The sequence below is a fragment of the Pinus tabuliformis genome, chromosome 9, assembly GCF_031772625.1.
Source record: "Pinus tabuliformis cultivar Carrire ecotype Pingquan chromosome 9, CPIR1, whole genome shotgun sequence".
In the NCBI taxonomy this organism is placed as follows: Eukaryota; Viridiplantae; Streptophyta; class Pinopsida; order Pinales; family Pinaceae; genus Pinus; species Pinus tabuliformis.
The window spans coordinates 430,615,566-430,629,567 of record NC_142307.1 but is presented as its reverse complement, the minus strand read 5'-3'; the positions used below and the strand labels follow the sequence as shown (position 1 = coordinate 430,629,567).

The 14,002-nt window shown below is 37.2% G+C and overlaps 1 protein-coding gene across 1 annotated transcript; it reads left to right on the top strand.

Moving 5' to 3' along the window:
* The first annotated feature begins 12 nt into the window (after window positions 1–12).
* On the top strand, window positions 13–708 carry LOC149148994 (uncharacterized). The gene has a single exon (XM_089442346.1). It carries the CDS (start codon window positions 13–15, stop codon window positions 706–708), a length of 696 nt encoding a protein of 231 aa, XP_089298472.1.
* The last annotated feature ends 13,294 nt before the right edge of the window (window positions 709–14,002 follow it).

Genomic DNA, 14,002 nt, shown 5'->3' with positions numbered 1-14,002 from the left:
GGTAGTTTGCAAATGGATTTAAGTTATGTTACCATCCCTAATAATGAGGGCATCATGATTAGATTGGATAGGGAATTGGAGAGAAAGTTTCATATAGAAAATCCCAAGGAGCCTCATACTGAAATTGTGTATGAATCTAATAACTTGGGAAACTATGCTATCCTAGCTAACTCTTTTCCTCCTTTGGAGAAGGAGGTGGATTGTAAGAAAGATGGAGTTTGGCACATGAATTTTGATGGTGCCCATTCTAGGTATGGTAAGGGTGTTGGAATTGTCCTTACCTCTCCTCTTGGTCACATATTCAAGTTTGCCTATAGATTGGAATTCGATGCTACCAACAATGTAACAGAGTATGAGGCTCTATTGTTGGGTCTTGAGTTGGCAAAAGACTTGGGGATAAAGTTGCTTAGTATCAAGGGGGATTTTGATCTAGTCATTCTTCAAACTAAGAATCAATTTGCATGCAAGAATGATAGATTAAAGAAGTATCATAATGTTGTTTGGAATAATATGGAATATTTTGATGCATTAGACCTTCAAGCAATTCCTAGGGAAGGAAATAAACAAGTTGATGAGCTGGTTGTTGTTGCATCTACATTCAAGCTTGGAGATAATTTGGTGGATGATAAAATTAAGATGGAGATTGTCTTTAGGCCATCAGTTCCTAATAATCTAGAGCATTGGCAAATCTTTAATGATGAAAGCTAGGTGGTTCGTTTTTAAATAACATGGAGGAATTTTCTAAATTTAAGGTTGGCTACAAAGAGGAAGGATGTGATTATGAGGAGTGTAATGTGGTGACAAATCCCACTCCTAGGGAACGTGTAGCCTTGGAGCAAGTGTTTGACAGACATGATGCATCAAAGAGAAAAGATGATAAGAAAATTGACCCAGGGGAATTCATTGAAGTGAATATTGGTACCCTTCATGACCCAACGATTATTAAAATAGGCAAGGGTACCAATGAGCAAGAAAGGAAGAATTTGATAAATTTACTTCATGAATATAGAGATGTTTTGGCTTTTTCATATAATGAGTTGAAAGGTTACAAGGAAGATGTTATGGAACATACTATCTCTCTTAAGGATGAAAATGCCAAGCCCTTTAGGCAGAAACTTAGGCAAATCAATCCTAATTTAGCCCCCTTGGTGCAAAAGGAATTGCAAAAGATGCTTCAGGCTGGTATTATTGCTCACACTAGGCACTCCACACGGTGTTCAAACTTGGTTATTGTGAGGAAGAAGAATGGATCAATCAAGCTATGTGTAGACTTTCGAAATCTTAATTTAGCATGTAAAAAAGATAATTACCCTTTACCCAATATGGAAACATTATTGCAAAGGGTAACAGGATCTGGAATGATATCTTTGTTAGATGGATTTTTAGGATACAACCAAGTCTTGGTGAAGAAGGAGGATAGACATAAGACAACATTTACCACACCATGGGGTACTTTTGAATATTTGAGGATGCCTTTTGGATTAACGAACGTTGGAGAAACTTTTCAAAGGATATGGACTATACATTTAAGGGTCTAATTGGGAAATTTATTGAGATCTATCAAGATGATTTAACCGTTTTTTCTAAAAATGGAATTTCCCATATAGGCCACCTAAGGCAAATTTTTGATAGGTGTAGAGAGTATGGAATATCCTTAAATCCTGCTAAATCTATTTTTGGAGTGATTGAAAGGAAGTTGCTTGGTCACATCATTTCAAAGGATGGGATCAAGATTGACTCTGAAAGAGTTGAGGCTATTCAAAAGATTCATTTGCCTCATAATATTAAAACCCTTCAATCCTTCTTAGGAAAGATTAATTTTCTTAGAAGGTTCATTCCAAATTACGTTGAGATTGCCAAACCCATGCAAACCCTCTTAAAGAAAGATTTTAAGATTGTTAGGGGAAATGAGGGTAGAAAAGGTTTTCGAGAAATAAAGGGTTCTATTGTCAAAGCACCTGTTCTAATAAGCCCTGATTATTCAAAGGAGTTTTTGATTTTCTCTTTTACATTCGAAGATACTATTGCTAGGGTGTTGCTTCAAAAGAATAATGAAGGGCATGAGCAACCTATTGCTTTTATGAGTAGGTCCCTTCAAGGGTCTGAGTTGAAGTATAGCACCATGGAGAAGCAAGCTTATGATTTAGTCAAGTCTCTTAAACAGTTTCGAGTTTATGTGGGGTATTCTAGGATAATTGCATTTGTTCCCCACTTTGCTGTAAAGGATATTTTAGTCCAAGCGGATTGTTAGGAACTCGAGTTAGGTGGGTCTCAAAGATTCAAGAGTATGATTTGGATATTAGACCTACCAAGCTTGTGAAAGGCTAGGGATTGGCCAAAATCTTGACTGAAGGAAATGAGAAAGCGATAGGAATGATTTGGAATTAACTTCATCAAAACTTCAAAGACAGGGTCAACTTGAATGGTATAAAGACATTATTTATTATTTGCAAAATTTGTCATTTCCTAACCATTTAGTTGGCCATAAGAGAAGAGCATTAAGGCTTAGAGCAACTATGTATGCATTATGTAGGATGGTCTGGGTTGGAGAAATTCGGAGGGGTTAATGCTTAGGTGTGTTGATGAAGTTGAAGCCAAAAAGCTTCTATTCGAGTTTCATTCAGGATTTTGTGGAGGGCATTATGCTGCTAAGACTACTACCCACAAAATCTTGAGAGCTGGTTATTTTTGGCCTTCTATTTTTGTTGATGTGCACAAGTATGTTAGAGGTTGCCAAGCTTGTCAACTATTCATTGGGAAGCAGAAGTTAGCCTCTTTTCCTCTTTAGCCTGTGGTCGTGGAGGCTCCCTTTCAACATTGGGGGCTAGATTTTATAGGGAAATTTAATGAAAATTCGAGCAATGGCTACTCATGGATTATAACTACCACTGGTTATTTTATTAAATGGGTAGCAACCATCCCTACAAAACACGCCACCGACAAAGTAGTGATAGATTTTCTTGAAGATAAGATTATCACTCGTTTTGGTGTCCCTGCCAAGATTACCACCGACAATGCCAAGGCTTTTAGCTCTGCTGAATTCTCATAGTTTTGCTTTAAGTATGGCATTGTTTTATCCCATTCATCAAACTACTATCCTCAGGGTAATGGCTTAGCAGAGTCTAGTAATAAGAATTTGATAACCATAATCAAGAAGATAGTAGGGGATAACAAACGGGCATGGGATAGTAAAATTAAGTATGCTTTGTAGGCTGATAGGATAACAAAGAAGAGTTCTATTGGGAAGAGTCCTTTTGAGTTAGTTTATGGCTTGGATGTTACCCTTCTTGTGCATTTGAGGCTACCAGCTTATCAATTACTACAAAGTTTTACATCTGATAAAGATGTTGTGCAATGCAGGATTGACCAATTTGTAGAATTGGATGAAACCAGAAGAAGAGCCTTTAAGCATTGTTGTAAAAATCAATCTAAGGTAAAAGGAAATTTTGACAGATCATCTAGGAATAGAATGTTTTCTAACAATGACATGGTTTTGCTATTGGATCGCAGGAATGAAAAGCTAGGAAATCATGGTAAGTTTGATAGTTTGTGGCTTGGAACATACATTATCAGGGAAGTAGCTAGACAAAATTCCTACCATTTGAGCACTTTGGATGGAGAACCACTCGAGTTACCTGTGAACGGCCAACTACTCAAACTGTTCTACAAAGAAAATATCTGATGCCATAGGGCATCTTTTTGTCTCATATTTCTAACCTTATCTCGTGTCGTTTTTGTTTAATTAGTTTTATTTCATGAATAAATTGTCATTTATGTTCTTAGAATAAATTTCTATTTCTTCGTTTTTGTACTTTATTTCATTTGATGATATTTTGAATGGACACTGTTGATATATGTCTTTTGTTGGTTGATGCAGATTCCAGGTTCTTGCACACTATCACTTCATATCTAGCATGCATCCCCATATGGAGCCAAATGTTGACCACTGGAGTGGCACCTGATGATTATGATTATATAATGATTATATGCCCAAGGATGATCCAGAGGACACTTGTACCATACATTATCAGGGAAGCAGCTGGACAGAATTCCTACCATTTGAGCACTTTGTATGGAGAACCACTCGAGTTACCTTTGAATGGCCAATTGCTCAAATTGTTCTACAAAGAAAATATATGATGCCATGGGGCATCTTTTTGTATCATATTTCTAACCTTATCGTGTCATTTTTATTTAATTAGTTTTATTTCATGAATAAATTGTCATTTATGTTCTTAGAATAAATTTCCATTTCTTCGTTTCTGTACTTTATTTCATTTGATGATATTTTGAATGGACACTGCTGATATATGTCTTTTGTCGGTTGATGCAGATTCCAGGTTCTTGCACACTATCACTTCATATCTAACATGCATCCCCATATGGAGCCAAATGTTGACCACTGGAGTGGCACCTGATGATTATTATTATATGGTGATTATATGCCCAAGGATGATCTAGAGGACACTTGTACCATCATATATCATCAGTCAACAGAGTTTTTTAACTCTACTTCTATCTTTTCATCAATTTTCTTATACCCATATTCCACACCCTGTGGGGAACTGTAATAATTGATACTAGTAATAATGAGCTCTTGAGTCTGTAACAGGCCTAGGATGTTGGGACTCGATTAGCAAATGAGAACACCTTGGAGTGTTTTTTTTTATCTGGTTAATTATCCCTTCTTTTTCAAAGGCGGATAATTTTTTTGGTTTTTTCACTAACTTTTTACCCCAAAGCCAGGGTGACAGTTTGAAGGTTGAGCCCCTAACACATCTTAGTGTCTATAGACGATGTATATTACCATACTAGATCACACAAAAATATTCGTGGAATTTGGATAGGTCTAATTAGGATTTTTTAATAATTAAAAATTTCCCGCAAAACAAGAATTTTTAATTATTTTCTATGTAATGGTATAAATAAGTCGCCTTAGGAAATGTATGGGGCATGTGACTACTCGAAATTCATTCTTAGAGGCACAACGTTGTCCTAGGACCCACTTTGGGGGTCAAAAAATGATTTGTAGTCCCTCAAAAGCTGCTTTTTTCAAATGGCAGTAGCAAAAATGAAGAAAAAATTCAAAAACATGAATAATTGGAAAAATTTATAAATTTTTCCAAAGTCAAAATAAGTCAAATTTTGACATGGAAATTATGTGGAGAGTCAAAGGCGATGTGGCAGTTACATGGGCCCACCAAAAAGGCGCTAGCTCAATTACAACTCAAGTCAAATTCAAATTGGGCCCACGTTGAGTTCATATGTATGGCCAAAAGTTCACCTTGATATAATTCAAATGTTATGGATTAAATGTGATGGAGTATAAGTCTGAAGTTTAAACTTTAATAAAGTGGGTGGGGATTGGACCCCACCTCAATCGTATAGTCTACGTAGGAGGCAATCAAAACAGGTTTATGCACATGCCACTAACGATTCAACACAAAGGGAAAAGAAGGTTCCACGCAGCAACATGCTATTACACAACAGATTTTTGAAGAGATATTTACGCTGCCAATCAAGGAGACAACTCCACGTATGGGCAGATTAGGTACACGTTGGCAGTCAAAGATCAACGCTACAACAAGGGAAATTGGTTCAGATTTTGTAATAGAAGATTTGATTGCTATTATTTTGGGAGTATATCTCCACACAACTTCACATCCTTTACACTTGTACGCACAGTACCTACCTTAGCCTCTATGTAACAGCTAGTTCAAACTACAAGCAGATTTGGAAGGGGCTGTGTTATTTCAGTTAGTGGGGGACATGTGTCAGAGTTTGTCCCCCCACAAAATCAGTCAAGAGATACATGTTGCTAAGTTCATACGCAGAGGCAGCTTGACATCGTATTTTGTGGGGATTGCATTGGAGTTTACAACAGTTAACTAAGGAGTTGTCTCCCCATTCCACCAGCATTTATACACATGGCAGCAGTGAGGATGTACGCACAGGCTAGCAGAGGGTATTCACAGCAGTTTGATTTCCACACTTCACAGTCACATTGCCACTTGAAACTTGACTTGGTCTTTGGGATTGTCATCAAGCTACACTTATCACTTGGTTTCTCCATTGGGATCATCTCCCATTTTCTTATTTATACAAGTCTTGAGCTCTCATTTTTGTATCATAGACGAGTTGTTGGGCTTGCGGAGACTCTGCTGGATTTTGTATTCATCTTTCATACAATAAAAGAGACTTTGGGGTACTATTATGTTGGTGTTCTCCTTCCATTTCTTGAGGTGATGTTATTTCAATTGTTGTGCTTTACATTCCACATGTATGTTGGATTATGCTAGTTATCATTTTGCCACTTGTTTGGATTAACATATGCAAGCTATCTTATATGGTTTTGGGTTAGAGAAATACTCTAGGAAGAGGAGCACTAGAAGATTTTTGGTGAAATCTCTAGCCTTCTCCTCCATTGTATAATATAATCCCTTATGATTGCTGACATCTTTTTCCAAGTGTGTAGAGATCTTTAGATTTGGTTGAAGGATTTACTTTGGCGTGGGGTAGCTCTCCAATAAATGAACTAACTCCCAAGATCAATAATAGAAGGACCCAATTGGTTTGCCTCAAGGATCTCATCAAACGATTTTGAAAGAGGGAGTTTCCTTTCCTCTAGCCTACTAAAATCACATAAATTTAAATTAAATATTTTTCTTGATCAATATCTTGCGCTTTCAAGGATTTTATTTGCTACCTAGAGCATTGTTTTAACTAGACAAGTATGATGTCTTGATCTAGTTCTTGTACACTAATTGTAGATTATCATTTTGACTATTTCATGTCATCTTTATCTCCATTTCAAGATTTCTTTGCTTTTAATTTTTGAAGCATCCTACTTTTGTTTTAAGCAAAATACAATTTCATTTCTTAAAGAGAAAATACATGGAAGGCACTGGTTGTTTATGTACTTCACACTTATCTTATGATGGTTATTGCTCATATCAGTTTTTGCTTATAAATCTTAAAGAAATAATTTATTTAACTCTAACAATTCTCCTAGAAACTCACGTCTCTTTTTAACTTAACTTTTCATTAGGGACCACCCCCCTTAGCTAACCTAAGAGATAGCTTAAACAGAGAAAGTTGGGATTAGTTTGACAGCCCCTTCTCTGAGTTCCCTGCCACCAACCACACCTTATGGGGTTGAAGGCTTTTCTCATTGACTTGTAGGTAGGTGTAGGCGACAAGGTCAACAGGGCATATTAATATGAAGCACTTGTTAAACTAGATGATTGGCCACTCCTAATTGTATCCTTGTTCCCACGCTTCACCTGGGAAGTTAGCCTTTGACTCTAGTCTAGTGGGACCTCCTCTAGGCCTTATAGGTTTTATGAGGTGGGCACTAATAGGGGGCATTGATTGATATAGTGCATCCATGTTAATCCATTCTTACCACTTTCCATCCTTCCTTGTTATTCATCTCCATACTTCCAAAGGTTGATGCAGCTAAAAGAACAACGGAAGTATATAAAGCCACAATAGAAAGAAAAAAGCCTAGCATGGGCTCTATTCCCCTCATTAGCCATCACCCAATTCCTTAAGCATTTAATGTTGCATCTAAAATAAAGGAACTCTTGAATGTCGCAATTGTAATGAACGAGAAATTGCTACATCCATAACGGGTATTAGAAAAGCAAAAATAAAGCTTGGTCTCCTAAGCTATACACCAAAAAAAGATAAATCACTAAAGTCGCATCAAAGGGGGGGGAAAGCAAGTCGAGGAAAGGGGTAACTCTTGCCTCCATGATTACTCCCTCCTTACATCATTATAATCAGGATGTTGGACCTTCATCAGCTAATCCAATGGTTGTTGCATCTTTCTTGAAGTCTTTCCTACTCCATGACCGCATTATCACTTACACCTACGAGTTCATGGGTCTACCTAGGACATGTCATTTCCCTTGGGTGTTGGAAACACCTAACAGGGTTGTTTCCCTATACATCCCTAGCATAGGTGAGGTAACTTGTTTAAAAATCTTGAGATGGCTAGACATTCGAAAATAAGTCTTGTGTGAATTATTTTTGTGCCCCTAGCATTATATATGGTCCACTATGATGCTTTAATGATTTTTGTCCCTAATGATGTTGATCTTGATTCTCACTTGATCTTGAGAGGTTTGTTCAGGTGGCATCACACATGCAACAGAGATCCTTTAAGGAATGGTTTGAATCCTTTCCAGCACATTCTAGAGGATGCCTTGCCCCATTCTAAGAGTAAATGTGACCTTGTAACCCAATGTTATTGATTTTTCCTTAGCACTTCATAATCAGGTCTATGTTTAAAACACAATCATAAACACACTAAATGCCACAACACTAAGCCCTTTGCACGCAGAAAATGTACAATAGTGAATCAATGAAGTAAAAAAGATTTTTACACAACCCAACACTTGTTATATCACAACTTTAATACAACAAACATAGGGCTCCCATACCAAGGATCATGGCCCTTACAATTAGCCCTAATACAAGGAAAACTAGGGCTATCATCCAAGGGGACTATGGATACCTTTTGACTCTGCTCTTTCTCTTTGATCATTTTCTCCATTTTTGCCTCCATCTGTCTGATCTGAATATTCTGCTCTATGATTAGCTTCATCATGTCAACCTTTTGTGTCTCATTTTCTTCAATATATTTAGCCAAAGGATCCTCTGTAGCTGGCAGTTTCAACTGCTTTCTCAATGCTGCAATGTCAAGATTTTTCTTCTTGATGATCTCCTCTGCAACATTAATATCTTTAGGATCATATCCTATCTTGACTACCAAATCTTCCAAAGATTTGATCCTATTTTCCTTTGCTAAAGAAGATACCTTTTGCATTTTCAAATGGGATTGAATGTTTGCATATGAAACTTACAGCTTAGATAATGACATGGCAGTATTAGTTAAGGTAGAGGAAATCATCTCACTAGTCTGTTTATGCATCTCCATTTGATCAATGGGATGGATATCTTTGGTGTTGAATTCAAATGATGTGCTCTTGTAATCTGTTGGTGTCTTTGGATGTGGAATTTGGGCCTCAAGGAAGGCCATCTGCATCTTTCCTTGCTCTATATCAAAAACTGATAATAATCTGCTTTGTGAACTGGAAGTCTGCTTCCAAAACTGATTGTAGGTGTTGTTCTTAAGAATTTCATTCTTAAGTTTTATCTCTCGGTACTTGTCAAATTTTTTTTTTTCCTTTTCTCCTTGGACATCTTGTGAAGATAGCTCTGTTTCCTTTTGACCATGTGAAATTGAAGGTCTAGTAGGAGATGCAACAAACTTGCTGATTGTAGGTGGTGATTCTCCAATTATGATGGTAGCTTGGTCTTCTATCTCTTTTTTTGCATTTGTCCTAGGAGTGATCTTTGTTCTTTTCCTGTAACTGATTCTGAAATATTTGGCCTCACTACCTGTTGTTGATGATGATCCCTCCTCTCTCTGTCTTTTACTTGTTTTCTCTTGAGGAGTGGGAGTCTGTAAATTTGAAGTAGAAAACAATTGTTCTTCAACTTCTTGCAATGTATTCTTTGCCCATTCTGACTGGTTCACATATTTCTCTATCTCAGGCCTTGAGGTGTGGATATATGGAGTAGTTTTATTTTCTACTCTCAGCTTAGAAATGATACCCCAAGGGTCATAAGACCATGTGAAACTTAAGCTGAATTTCATCTCTTTAAGAATTTTGTCTGCCTCTTCTCCTACTGACCTGGTGTTGCATATGAAAGGGCCCACCTGTGTCTTTATCCGAAACTGGGACTTCTTCTTTGCCACCACAAAATGAATATCATCTGAATTTAACATTTGTCTGATGTATTCCAGAGCAAAAATCCTCATGGGGAGGTATTTTGGGAGCTTGTATGATGCTAATTCACATCCATAAACTCTGATTTCTGTATAATTTTGGTATAAATACTAATCTCTAGTCTTGGCCTGATTTGTCAAATGCAAAATCCTTTTGATGTCTTCACTGATTCTGGGTTGTGTTGAGTTGTTTAAGATATTCATAGCTGGATGAACAAACTCTTCAATGAACTGTTTGTAGGAGAATTCTTGCTGCTCTTTCATCACTAAAGAAGTCCAAAATATCACAAGTTGTTGGTTTCCCTCTTCATCTAACTTCTGCATAGAAAAACTAAACCTACCTGCTTGATGATATAGAAACATATAAATTAAAATTGAAGTGTAATTAAACACTTGTTTTGTTGGAAATTTAAGAAACTGCTCATGAATGTTATCAGTCAAGAATTGACTAAAATTAAACACAATTGATGGTTTGCTATCTGTGGAAAAGATGGAAAGGAAGCCTAGAATGGGTTCATCTACCCATTGATCAGAATAATAACCCAAAATGTATGAAATTATGGTTATAATTTGTTTAATTTGATCAGGGAAGATTAAGGAAGGGTATGGAGGATTCTTCATTGGTAATTGGGCATTTTCTGGTAAGAAGATCTCAAAATTTTTGGCTCTTGTAGCAAAATCAAGCTTCTGATAGAGTTGGGTGAGAGATTCTCTGGAAAATGGGGCATTGTTTTCCATAGGGGGAGGTAGCATCATCTAGTTTATAGATTGGGCAGTAATTATAAAAAGGATCTCACCAAATGGGGTCATAATGGCTCTTTGGCTGGGAATATAGTAGGCATGGCATTTCCTGGTGAATTCAGGGGCATGGAAGGTTAGAGGGAAAATATAGTGAAGAAGATTGGACTCCTAGAGTCCAATTTCATCTGTTTTGTCAGCGTATTTGTCCTCCAGCCAACAGTAAAGCTCCAAAAATTCACGGTCGCACTGTGTCTCACTGATCCTATAATCCCTATCAGCTAATGGAATATGATCTATGTCTATGGATGGAGGGATTAATGGATTAACAGGGTTCTCCTGGTTCTTTCTCTTTGGAGGCATGTTTAGATCAGTGAATGATAACAGTGATGGAAGGAAAAGCTTACTGGGAATAAAATTTGAGGTTATAAGCCGCCAAGGGAAAGAAAACAGAACACTGACAATTTTATCTACTTCAATAATTTCTTTTAAACTAGTCACTTAGAAGAGAAAACCTGGGAATTATGGAGAATAAGCCAGTGAAAGGGATAATGAAAACAATTCAAGGCTTTTTAAGCAAGAATGGCAAATTTCGTTGGAGGTTGGCACGGGACCGTTGAAGTCGAACGGTTACCCAGGAAGGAGAATTGAATGCTCAATGGTAGTTTTGTCAGGAAGGAATTTAATTGGGCAACAGCTATGAAACATGGCGCTATAGGAGTGGTGGGAGAGTCAGGTAGGGACACGATAAAGTGCTAAGGGGAAGACAGTTGTTGGAGGGGGTAGGAGGCAGTAAGCAGTATCATATGGGGGGGTTGTGAAATGAGGGGAAGGTGACACATAAGGATGGGGCCCACGAAGAATACTGCCTTTTCGGACCCCTCCCCAGCGGTAAAGGTAGGATGGAGAGGGGGGGCGAAAACAGATGAGGGTCATCAATCGTGAAGAGTGGACAATCCCGAAGCATTGACCGTGGCCTCCTTTAACCATAAATGACAAAACACATTTTGTCCATATGTGCCTTTGACATTGCTTTTGAAACTTAGCATAAGATTTAGGATATAAAACATGTCAAAAATACTTTATCCCCCATCGTGTATTTCTTTTACATTGTCACTGAGACTTAGGGTAAAGGGCACATAAATATATTTATGAAACCAACTATTTCTGCCTACCCTTTAACTAAGCTAACATTTTTTATCTTTCTAAAGGGGTGCATTTAGACTAGCAAACCCATATTATTTTCTTTTATGAAAAATGAAAAACTATTGAATCCTATCCCTTATTTCTCCTATTGATTCAGATTAAACAGTTGAATCAATGTCATTTTCTACCTAACTACTGATTTACCAAGATTAAACTGTTTGGAAAATCTTTATTCTCTAGTCTAATTTACAGAAATTCACAATATATTTAACCATGATTATACTATATGATTAAACAAATAACTAGTCATTGTGGCATTTTTAAACAAGCTGCACACAACCTTTATTTATCAATCATGAAGAAAACTATCTATCAGTAGTGGCATTTAGATTTGCAACACTTTCAATATTATTTTCTTTTTGTTTTTCTTTCTTTTGATGGGGTTCAATCTTTTATTCTTTTTTCAATGTTTTTTGTTTTCCTCTTTTTTTTCTATTTATACCCTCTTTTCATTTTTATTCTATTTTTCTTTTATTTGGAAATCATTTGCAGATTGACAATTATTTACAATATGAGATTTCTGAGATAAAATACTCAATCACCTTGAGATCCTATAAATTATAGGACCCTAATAGATCCCATGATGCATAAGCAGTTGATAGTTTCGTTGATGTCTTTGTGTAGAAATTCCATGACATTCTGCAACCGCTTATATGAAAAATTTGAAATCTAATTTCTTTTCATAAAGACACAAAATTTCCCTACTAATTTTGCAATGGAATAGGGAAAGAAATAACACAGTCACACACTATAAAAAACACAATTTTTCTAGGGAACCCAACTAGGAAAACCCTCTTCTTGATTGAGAATTTTATTGATAGAAGAATGAGCAATAGATCTCTTACAAAAACAATCTTGTTTCAATAGTAACCAATCTGGTTTTCTCTTCTTGTACTATGCTGAAACATCTGCAAGACATTGATCCCTGCTTCCCTATTTCTCTGCACAAATCCCAAGGAAATTCTCCTATAAATCTATGCACAAGCCTCTCTTGGTACGTTGATCCTCTTACAATCTTACACACAAAAACACAAATTTTTGTTCTCTACTGTCTTGTCTCACTAACTCGCACTCACAAGACAATGAATAACAACGTGCCTTGATCCTCCTTATAAGCTTTTCGAATAGGCTAAATCTGGCAAGTCTTTATTTTAGGAAATCAAACCACTAGTTGAAGAGTTAACAAGGGCTATCAAGTTGTTGTAACTCATTCTGTCTTAATTTAGAAGTTAAGGCTCCCTTAGCTCACCCTTTCCCAAACTCGCACTAGAAGACAACAATTGAGCCTTCCACATCTGCACCAGTCAAAATGCTTCATGCACACATCCTAAATTTTAGGTATTTGCCCTAAATTTTAGGAACTCATCCTATTTTTTAGGAATTAGCTCCTAACTTATAGGAATTGATTCCTAACTTATAGGAACATGCTAAGGAAAAAACTGCTTCTAGTCTCTTTGACTAAGACACAAGTCAAATAACGACCTTTCTCGCTATTATTTTCAATACACCCTCTTAGCAAGGAAGGTGCTTTTGGAAGAACCTCATCGATCCGTCTCCAACACTACCATGTTCTTCGTTGTTGTAGTTGCTCCCTCTGAACTAGAAGACTTCCCTGCTTTCTTTTGCAGAACTTGATCTGAAGACTTGTTCTTTCCCACCATGCTCTGCAAGTCTATCACTTTAGTCATAAGTGCCATGTAACTTGTGTACCTATGTGGTTGCTTCTTCTGGCTGAAGGTGATACTGGAAGATTCAACTCTCTTTTGATCTCCCTTAACCAAATCCTCTACCCACTTGGCCCGAACTCTCCCCATACTGGGAGTCTCTAACTAAGTGGTTGCCTCCACTCGTTCTAGGCTATGCTCCTCATCACCCTATTGGTCATCCCAACTACCAACTAGCTTAGACTAAAACTAAGATACTAGTTGAGGCTCCATCTTGAGAGCTTTATCTTGCTCTTACTCAACCACCACTTCTCTACTATGAGCTCTCCCTACCTTGCTTCTCAAGGCTGCATCTGTCTCTACCTGCAACTTGTAGAGATTCTTCACCCTCACACCTATTTGCTTCTTACATCCAGAAGCTAAGTGTTGGAGGTACGCCTTACCTTTGCTGAAAATGATATCATATCCCTTGTCCTCAAGGGTATCTACCGAAACAATATTCTACCTCAGTCCTGGAACATAAAGAACATCTTTGAGATGAAGAGGATTACCTGACTCCCTTTGAAAACTGACAATACCAACTCCTCTAGCTGCA